This window comes from Oryza sativa, chromosome 5 (genome assembly GCF_034140825.1).
Source record: "Oryza sativa Japonica Group chromosome 5, ASM3414082v1".
Lineage (NCBI taxonomy): Eukaryota > Viridiplantae > Streptophyta > Magnoliopsida > Poales > Poaceae > Oryza > Oryza sativa.
The window spans coordinates 19,382,316-19,392,781 of NC_089039.1; the positions used below are offsets into that span (position 1 = coordinate 19,382,316).

At 52.1% G+C, this 10,466-nt stretch overlaps 1 protein-coding gene across 1 annotated transcript; it reads left to right on the forward strand.

The window, feature by feature from the left end:
• The first annotated feature begins 2,455 nt into the window (after positions 1-2,455).
• Positions 2,456-3,060, forward strand: LOC136356672 (hexose carrier protein HEX6-like). Its single transcript, XM_066310915.1, has 3 exons — positions 2,456-2,575; positions 2,683-2,808; positions 2,899-3,060. Exons 1-3 carry the CDS (start codon positions 2,456-2,458, stop codon positions 3,058-3,060), a joined length of 408 nt encoding a protein of 135 aa, XP_066167012.1.
• Positions 3,061-10,466: the final 7,406 nt, after the last annotated feature.

Genomic DNA, 10,466 nt, shown 5'->3' on the forward strand with positions numbered 1-10,466 from the left:
AGGCTGACCCGAGACGACGAGGGGCTGTCGTCACACCTCCTCCACTCCATGCATGGGTAGAGGAAGGAGGAGAGGGGAGATTGGGAGGTGGATGGGAAGAAGTGGTCCTAGGGCCGCACGGCAGCGTCAGCGGGACGGGATTTTTGGGAGGAAGAGGATGATTTTTTATTTTATTTTTAATCGAACACTGGTATATGGGTCCCATGGTTTTTTTACACTTTCAGTGCCACATCAACGTCACGTCAACCAAAACTATCATCCATACCGCCTTGGACACTAATTTTGGGAGTGGAAGGACGCGCTATATTTGGTATTACGGTTAAGGGATGAATGTCAGACTCGGTGATAAATGGAAGAACCTAAAGTGAACTTATTCCTAATCTAAGGGTCTGGGATTCTGTGTGGCCCAAATGTAACCTAGGCTAAGATTCACGGGTTGGCCGTGGAGCCTTTTCCCCGCTCCCGCATTGGGCCTTCATTTGGCCTACAACAAATGGAGCAGGATGGATGATTTGTGGAAGGAAAAAGTACACCGAAGGTCCCTCAACTTGTCATCGAGTTACAAAATCATTCTCCAATCGCAAAACAGGATACAACACATCCTCCAACTTACAAAACCAATGCAAACTAGATCTCTCGACGGTTTTGACCCGGTTTCGTCCGACATGGCAGCTGAATCAGCGTGGGATCCACGTGGGCCCCACGTGACAGGTGCCACATCAGCAGAGTTTCTCTTCCTCCTCCTCTCTCTCTCTCTTACACTCTTTTCTCCAGGCAGGCCAGCCGAAGGTGGGGAGGAGGTCACCGGGGCGAGGAAGTCGCTGCGACGGCGGCGCCGTGCTGTCGTAGGAGGAGGCTGACATCTGATGAGGCGCGCCGCCGTAGTAAGAGCTGGGAAGCAGTGGCGGCGTGCGGCGCCGAAGCCGCGGCGGGGCATCGAGGAGGCGGCTCGTCGTCGTTGTCGGATGGAAAACGGATGTATGTATGAGCAAGCAAAACGGATGTGTCACATCGAGCTTTGACGCCATAGCCGCCAGAATCTTTGGAACGGTATAAGAGCAGAGCAAGTCAAGCAATAAATCAATAGCACAAGCAAACAAGCTAGTACTAGCTTGCTCGGTTCAATTCAGACACAGTGCTTGCCTTGAGCTGCCAGCCATTACGGCCGCCGGATTCGTGGACGAGGAAGGGCTGCAGCGGAGCGGCGGCGGGAGGGTCACGGCGTTCGTGGCACTGTCCTGCGCCACGGCGGCGATGGGCGGTGCCATCTACGGCTATGACATCAGCACCGCGGGCGGCGTGTCATCCATGGAGCCGTTCCTGAGGAACTTCTTCCCGGAAGTGCTCCGGCGGCGGCGTGCGCCGCGTCAGCAACTACTGCAAGTTTGACAGCCAGCTGTTGACGCTCTTCACCTCGTCGCTCTACATCCCCGGCCTGCTCACCGCCGTGCTCCTCGCGTCGTGGTCACGGCCAGCCGCGGCCGCCACACGTCCATGATTGTCTTCGGTATGGGTCCGGGGGTACCGAGACTATGGGGAGGGGACTGCCCCCGGTAGCCACGTGGTCTTCCCCCCGAGGGGGGGTCGGCCCGAGGCTGTGCGGCAGCCGCCCCCTACGTGCCCAGGGGTCGGGCCACCCCAACCCCCTTCAAACGGTGCCGCGTGTGTCGTGTCAAACGGGCACTCCAAGCCCCCTCCTAACCGCATTTAAGGCGGTCCTAACCGCATTAAATGCGGCGTGTGGTGCATCTGACTGGTCTGTGACCGGTCTAATGACCGATGTGGTCAGGGTAGTGCGCCTGCGTGCTGGCAACATGTCAGGCGGTGTTCCGCTTGACAGCCCCCCTCGCATTGTGCTGATAGGAGGCAGCTTAGCCTCTCATCACAGCCGAAGACGGTTTGCCTAACCCGGTTAGGGTAGAGTTCCCGTTTCCCAGCGCAAGTGAGGACCCAAAAAGTCCTCACTCATTAAATGTCGATTGACATGTGTGTCCCCTGTGTCAGCCAGATGGGTTTGATGGGCCCCACGCCGTGACAAGGCATGAGACTTCCAAAGCAAGTAATGAGACATGCACTTAATGTGATTATCCTCCTAGAGTAGACTCGGTGGGCCCATGTTGTAACCTCTTGAGATATAAAAGGAGGTGCAGACCTACTTAGAGAGGAGAGGAGCCTTTTTCACTAGAGCAGTCTCCTGCCCCTCATCATCAACACCTTCTGCTCCAACAAGGTGATCTTGTAATCTCTCCCTCTCAATCAGCATAGCACAGTAGTAGGGTATTACGCATCTCGGCGGCCCGAACCTGTATAAACCACCGTTGTCTTATTTTCCACGGGAGGCTGACCCCCTCTTATTCACACTCCACCACATAATCCTCGAATCTCAATCACTACCCCTGGCCAAACTAAAAAGGAGGCCTCCCGGTTCCCCGGTAGAGGAGTTCACCCTCTGACAATGATCCTCGGCGGCTTCGCCTACATCGCCGGTGCGGCGGTCAGCGGCGCCTCTGTCAACGTGTCCATGGCCATCCTCAGCGGGGCTCTCCTCAGCGTTGGCCTCGGCTTCACCACCCAGGTCACAACACTAAAACAATCAAATTATTCTTGAATTCTTGATGTGCCATCTGGACATATATTGTGCAAAGTTTTTTGAATTTTGCAAGTTCTTGAAACATTTTGCAGTCTGTGCCACTCTACATGGCTGAAATAGCGGTGGCGCGATACCGGGGAGCATTCAGCAATGGCATCCAGTTCAGCCTGTGTCTCGGAGCTCTCGCCGCCACGACTGTGAACTTCACCGTGGAGAAGGTCAGGGGAAGCTAGGGATGGAGGCTCTCACTGGCGCTGGCTGGCGTCCCTGCCGTGCTCCTCACCGTCGGCGCCGTTTTTCTGCCGGAGACGCCGAACAGCCTCGTCCAGCAAGGCAAGGACCGTGACAAGGTCAAGGCATTGTTGCAGAAGATCAGAGGCGTCGACACCGTCGATGACGAGCTGGACGAGATCATCGCCGCGAACGCTGCCGCGGCGCAGGGAGAGAACGGCCTATGGTTGATCCTGTAGACGAGGAGCCATGGCAGTGGGATCTGGCGCCCGCGCTGTTGACGACAGCGGTGGCGGTGACGTGGGGGAGGCCCTCCTGCTCCCGTGTTGTCGCCATCGCCGCCTCGTCGCCCGTCATCGCCTAGTCTCCGCCGCCGGACTCCCGCCTCCCCCACCAGCCTCCTCCCTCCCGCCGGCTGCGCTGCCAGTGAGAGAAAAGAAGAGGAGATAGAAAGAGAGGTGGAGAGGGGAGGGGAAGAAGAGGCTGTCACGTGGGACCCACGTGGGTCCCACGCTAAATCAGCTGCCACGTTGGATAAAACCAGAGTCAAAACCGTCGAGGGATCTAGTTTGCACTAGTTTTATAAGTTGAGAGATGCGTTGTATTCGGTTTTATGGTTTGAGGACGATTTTGTAACTCGATGACAAGTTGAGGGACCTTGGGTGTACTTTTTCCCTCAGACTACTATGGTAAGCGATCCAACTCTGAATGGGCTAAACTCTAAACTGGAGTCCTACTTCTGTGTGGCGTCCGCGGCCGAAGATACGGAGGAAGCCCATTCTACTGAGCTACGGTTCCAAACACGGCCCACTGCTGTCGACGTTTGATGTTTCGACTACGGTATTTGGACAGTATGGGGATCGTTGGTGCTAGGATATACGCGAGACTGAGGTAAAAAAGAAGGAGACGAGGATTTTTATACAGGTTCAAGCCCCTGAGTTGTCAGGTAATAACCCTACATCCTGTTGGCCGAAGCCGGTATTGCTCTTATTCACCATAATCACACCAGTACAATATGTGGGTAGCCTATCTAACTGTTGTCGACATGTCGGTCTGAAGGTCTGACTCGTAGTCGACAACAGGGTAGTCCTCCTCCTCGAATCCATGCCCGGCGAGATCAGAGATAGCGCTTTCGTATCTCCTGACGGTATCCGGAGACACCGTAGGGGAATAGCCATGCCTATCCCTGAAGTCGATATCCGGCGGCGTGTCTTGGCGTATGTAGTCTTCTATGTTGATTGTGTTGGGTGTTGATTGTCTCATGGTGGTTGTTGATTCTCTGTCCCCTCTCCTCCTAGGGGGCCTTGTATTTATACCCATAGATGTCCCCTTGTCCAAATAGAACTAAGAAAACCAATATGGATACAATCCGAGTAGTCGTGGTTATTTCCATGTAGAACTCTGGTTGTCTTTCCTTATCCGGAACTCCTCCTATATCCGCAGGTTATTTCCGTATAGGACATAGTAAGTGGTGGGTCCTGCCGAGATGTAGTCGACTACTATTAGGTATGTGGTATCCATAACCCTAACAGTAGCCCCCGACTTCAATGCAAATGAACGAATTCATATTCTCAACCGCAGATCCTGGAGTAACTGTTGTCGTGCTCACGTGACCGTTCTCGGTGAGTTCAGAGATAACGTTAGACTTCCTTTGTCAGCCTCGTGCGGGCACCGAAAGGGTTTGTCTAAATCAATCTCTGATGTCGACCGAGAAAGTACAGAGCGTACGACTAAGTCTCCCGTCTTGCTGTAATCGAGAATTTGGATTGAAGTCAAGAAATTTTATCTCGGCGGGTACACCATCTCATCATTCCATATTCCTTGTCGAGATCCAGCAACCGTTCTCGAGCAATTGAGAAGGTGTAGAGTCTGCGACGGAGCCTTGTCAACATTGGTCGTACTCGCCTTAGTCGATCTTGGTGTAGAACCATAGAGACATGGAGCCCTCGTCAATGTCGAATAGAATTTTCCTGAAATCAATATTCAGAAAAGAATATCAAATAGAAATAGCTCCCGAGCGAACGCTCTACGGGTAACATGTTATAATATGACAGACTAATGAATTGAATGCACAGACCAATGTTTTGTTATATGAGCGTCTTCTCTCTTACCGACTCCGATCAGTCAGTTTGTAGAGTCGTACACTCTCCCTAGCCCCCAGCCTTGTCGTCGGAGAATCGTTCTCGGAGGATAAGGCTCTTGGACCCTTGACCTGCCTTGGTTGAATAAGCATTGATCCTAGCCCCCAGCCGTGAAGTTGGAAAGTTAATTTCCGATTATATGGCTTGGTTAATACGCACGGCGAGAACTCTTACACGACCAGATCTTACATGGTCTTTTGTCTCTACAGGATCCGACAAGGCCTTATCGGCTCTGGGCGTCCCCAGTCGAAGATCCCTTAGGTTCCTCGGAGGCCTTGTCAAGACGGCGTAAAGGGACAGTAGGATAGATTTCAACGCTAGGTGTCGTTGTGGTAAGGGATCTCTGGGTAAAACACTTGGCGATATTGTGTACCTGCTATCAACTTTGTTGAAATAGAGGTAGTAGGAGAGTCGCTACACCGCTGGTCAAGGACCAGGTAGTAGTCGTAACTCGACCACTTAAAGTGGAAATAGTGGGAGAAACGCTACATCGCTGGTCGAGGACCAGGCAGTAGTCATAACTTGACCACTTAAAGTGGAAATAGTGGGAGAAACGCTACATCGTTGGTCGAGGACCAGGCAGTAGTCGTAACTCGACCACTTAAAGTGGAAAGTGGGAGAAACGCTACACCGCTGGTCGAGGACCAGGCAGTAGTCGTAACTCGACCACTTAAAGTGGAAAGTAGGAGAAACGCTACATCGCTGGTCGAGGACCAGGCAGTAGTCGTAACTCGACCACTTAAAGTGGAAATAGTGGGAGAAACGCTACACCGCTGGTCGAGAACCAGGCAGTAGTCGTAACTCGACCACTTAAAGTGGAAGTAGCTGGAGAGACGCTACATCGCTGGTCGAGAACCAGGCAGTAGGCGTAACTCGACCACTGAAAGTGGAAGTAGCCGGAGAAACGCTACATCGCTGGTCGAGAACCAGGCAGTAGTCATAACTTGACCACTTGAAGTGGAAGTGGTGGGAGAGACGCTACATCGCTGGTCGAGGACCAGGCAGTAGTCGTAACTCGACCACTGAAAGTGGAAGTAGTCGGAGAGACGCTACATCGCTGGTCGAGGACCAGGCAGTAGTCGTAACTCGACCACTGAAAGTGGAAGTAGTCGGAGAGACGCTACATCGCTGGTCGAGGACCAGGCAGTAGTCGTAACTCGACCACTGAAAGTGGAAGTAGTCGGAGAAACGCTACATCGCTGGTCGAGGACCAGGCAGTAGTCGTAACTCGACCACTGAAAGTGGATGTACGAGATATCACTACGATCAACTGGTTGAGAACCGGTGAGTAGGTGTCCCTCGATCATTTGGAGTCGTGGTACGAGGACCGCTACGCTACCGTAGTCGTACCTTGTCACGTCCCAAAACGACCCTAAAATATATTCTTTAAAATTATGCCTAGAATAATTAAAATCCTTATGAAAGCCTCCAAAAATTAAAATGTGCAAAGTAAAAGTCAAATAAGGCTTGGAGGATTTTTGTATAATTCCTAAAAGCCTAAAATGTGTAAATAAACTTTAGTGGAATAAAATGTGTAAATAAATTTTAGTGGAATTTTCAGAGCACAAATAATAATTATTAAGAAATAAACAAAGTTGAAAAGGTTTTATAAAAAGAAAAACCCTAAAAACCCCTCTCCCCTCTAATGGGCCGGCTCGGCCCATCTCCCTTCCCCTCTATCTCCTCTCCCCCGCGGCCCACTCGGCCTCTCCGGGCACGCGCGCCGCTGACGGGTAGGCCCGCCCGCCACCTCTCGCTGACGGGTGGGGCCCACCCGTCATCTCCGTCCTCCCGCCGCCCCGCCCGCGCCAAGCGCCGCCGCCGCCGCCGAATCCGCCGCATCCCGCTGTCCCCGCGTGCAATTAAGTGGGGGAAATTATTCCCCGTGATCCCCTCCCCCTTTCCCCCCATTTTTCCCTCTCTCTCTCGCATTCAAACGGCCGGATTTGCTCCCGCAAATCTCGCCGGTGCCATTGATGGCGGCCGGACCTCCCGCGCTGGTTTCCTTCCCCGCCGGCTGCCCTCTCTCCCTCCCAACCCTATTTAAACCCTCCCCGCACCTCCCTCGCCCGTTTCCGCCACTTGCCGCATCTTCTCCTCGCCGGAAACAAGCTCGCACCGTCGCCCTCTCTCTCCTCCGTCGCCGACGACCTCCGGCCGGCCCTCTCCGCTCGCCGGGACCGTCTCCCGCCTCGGCGTCGCCTTCTCCGGCTTCGCCACATCGCCGCCGACCCCGTCCACCACTTCGCCGAGCTCGTCGACCGCCGGAGTGCCGTCGTCCCCGTCCACCCGAGCCGCGCCACCGCCTTCCTCCGCTCCGGCCACCTCCTTTGTCGTCGCCGTCGACCCGGGGTGAGCCGTGGACCGCCACCTCTTTTCCCGCTTCCCTTCCTCTCTCTCTCGGCCGCCGCTCCGCTGTGCCTATGGCCGCCGCTGGAGACCATAGGGGCGCAGGCGCCGCCTCCCGCCGGCTGCGCCGTCGTGGCGCCTCCGGGCGTGCCGTGTGGCCGCCGCGTGGGGCCCGGCCGTCAGCCGCCCGTGCCCTCGGGTGAGGCTGACGCGTGGGGCCCACGGCGCCGGCCGGTGTGAGCCCGGGTGCGCCCGGTCCACCGTGGACCATGGGGGCTTTTAACTATTTGCCACTTTTAGATTTGGCAATTAACTATTTGCCACATCTATCTCAATGACATGTGGGTCCACATGTGTCTATGACATGTGGGTCCAGTGGCAAATAGTTAATTGCCACATCTAATAGTGGCATATAGTTCAATATCTCGTGGACCATGAGGCTGCCGCATGGGCCCCACTCCCGTGGACCCAGTCCGCGCGTCCCCTCCCCTCGGCTGACGCAATAAATCCTTTTTAAATTAAATTTCAAATGAAGAAATTCGCAAATACTCACTTAAAGAGCATATAAACTTCAAATGGCCATAACTTGGTCATTTGAACTCGGAATTGGACCGTTCAAGTCTCTAATTTTTCCTTAAGAAGTCAAGAACCCATTTTTGTGCTTTGTTCCTGCTTGTTATATGGAGTTTGTTAGAGTAAAAGCCTTTTTCCTTTCCGTTGGTCGTGTAGACGCTGCAGCTTCGGAAGATCCGCTTTTCGTGGAGGTTGAAGCAGACGTTTGGGAAAGCGAGCAAGGCAAGTTACATCATCCTTGAGTATATTGAATCCCAGTTTATAAAATTATTTTGATTTAAATTATTGCATTACCGCTTTACTTAAATTCCCGCGTTATCACTGTTTTATTTAGCCATGCCTATTTACCTTTGTTATGACCTTATTATTATTGCTATTGTTATTATTACCTTGTTCACCCTAGAATAAACAAAACCCCAACTAGTGGGTACTCTATTCATGGTACCACTGGTATGAATTTAGGTAGATGCTTCGCTGTTTAATTAGGCAACATTAGGTGGTTTTATAACTCTAGACTTTGGGAATATTCATATCACTTGGACATTGTGGAATGGTTGGATTATTGTGGAATTGGATTCACACCTCCCCCTCTATTCAAAACCCTCAAAATGGTTTTAGGCTGGGCTCGGGGTGCATGGTTTTGATAGTAGCACCTCGGCCACATAAGGACCGGTCTTTGGGCCTCTGTTGCAAAGCACTACCGTACTTCCACATGTCTAGTGGGTAAGGCTTAGTTTGTGGCTCAGTTTGGTTATAAACAAAAGTACACGGATGGAGATGGACGAAGTCGGGGGTCGATGGACATCTCTAGGACAAATGAAGGCTACACGAGCTGCGGCCCGGTAGTCGAGATGTCATGGCACAGGGCTGGTGTCCTGCTGCTAGGGGCTCGGTCCTGCCTACCTGTCCCGGAGGTTCCGGCCGTAGGTGGGGCTGGTTCGGTACTCTTGTCTATGGCTAGGATGGGTTGGGAACTATGTCACGTCTTTCGTCCGTATACCGTGATGGTATGTGGCACGTGGTTACACGTGAGGAAGATGTGTCTTGTGGGTAAAGATGTACAGCTCTGATCAGAGTATAACCTATTCGAATAGCCGCGCCCTCGGTTATGGGCAAGCAATGTACCCAAGTTAGTGTTTTAAATTCTTAAAACCTTCTTAACAACTAAAATGTGGAATGGTTGGCCTGGGTTGGCTTGGGACGAGCTGGGACCCAGGGTCGGGTTGCCAGTTCGGTCTGAATCATCGTAGGCCTTGGGTTAAGGCAGGTTCGTGTGGGTTCACGGCCTTGATTAATAATATTGTATAGCTCTAGGATCGTGTTTAACAAATAGCTTGAGCAACTAAGTGTCTTTTAATGCTGTTTACTGCAAACCCTAACCCCCTATATTATAACTCCCTTGCATTTATTCTGCACTTGTGGGTGTGTCTTGTTGAGTACGGTGGTTGTACTCAGTCTTGCTCAATTTTTCCCAAACCCAGAAAAGGAGTTCCTGGAAGATGAAGGCTTTGGTGTCTAGCTCGTGCCTGCCGTCAAGCGCCTGTGGTCGTCGCCTTAGTCTTCCGCTGTTTTTCGTTTGTCTTCATGTGTGCTGGGCCTTCGCCGCCCATGTAATAAATTAACTATTTACGCTTCCGCTTGTTAAACTCTGAATTGTATCAACTTTTGGTGTATCTTAACTCCTGGGACAAGGAATAATGCATGCACGTAAGGAATGCCCGTTGGGTTAATTCCGGTCGTGACATACCTTGACCATCTGAAGTTAAGGTGCGCGAGATTGCTAAGTACTGGTGCGAGAACCAGTGAGCGAGCAGAATTATCTCTCGAACACCAATGGAAGTTACGGTGTGAGAGATTGCTGCGTACTGGTGCGAGAACCAGTGAGCGAGCGGAATTATCTCTCGAACACCAATGGACGCTGCGGTGTGAGAGATTGCTGCGTACTGGTGCGAGAACCAATGAGCGAGCGGAATTATCTCTCGAACACCAATGGAAATGGCGGTGGGAGAGATTGCTGCGTACTGGTGCGAGAACCAGTGAGCGAGCGGAATTATCTCTCGAACACCAATGGACGCTGCGGTGTGAGAGATTGCTGCGTACTGGTGCGAGAACCAGTGAGCGAGCGGAATTATCTCTCGAACACCAATGGAAGTGCTAGAGTTGGTTTATTGCAAGTGTATCTCATGTGGCCAGCATAACTCACGTACCCAACTTATAGCATATCCGGATGTCCGTTCGCAATCATGTCGGGTGATCAAGCCGACAACGTTCGCGAGGAATTATCCGTTAACAACCTTTTCTCGAGTAGTCCAGCCATGGCCGGTGCTATGAGATAGGTCGTCGGTCTTTGTTGGTAGGTTGGGTGCGATAACTCCGCATTTGTCAAGAATGTTCTCGATAATGGAGTGTACTCGAACACAACCTACTCGAGTGCTCAGTTGTTCCTGAAAATTATTTTCTAGAAGGAAAGACATAGCAGATAATATCGAGTATGTACTCAAAAACTGCATGGATCTTCTAATATTATCAGGATATAACGAGCAGATGTAATTATCAGGCATTATGTAAACCGTAAACGAGCA

Coding starts and splice junctions, on each gene's coding strand:
- LOC136356672 (XM_066310915.1), top strand. CDS start 2,456: ATGATCCTCGGCGGCTTCGCCTACATCGCCGGTGCGGCGGTCAGCGGC. Junction 2,576..2,682: donor GCCTCGGCTTCACCACCCAG/GTCACAACACTA, acceptor AACATTTTGCAG/TCTGTGCCACTCTACATGGC. Junction 2,809..2,898: donor TGAACTTCACCGTGGAGAAG/GTCAGGGGAAGC, acceptor TTTCTGCCGGAG/ACGCCGAACAGCCTCGTCCA.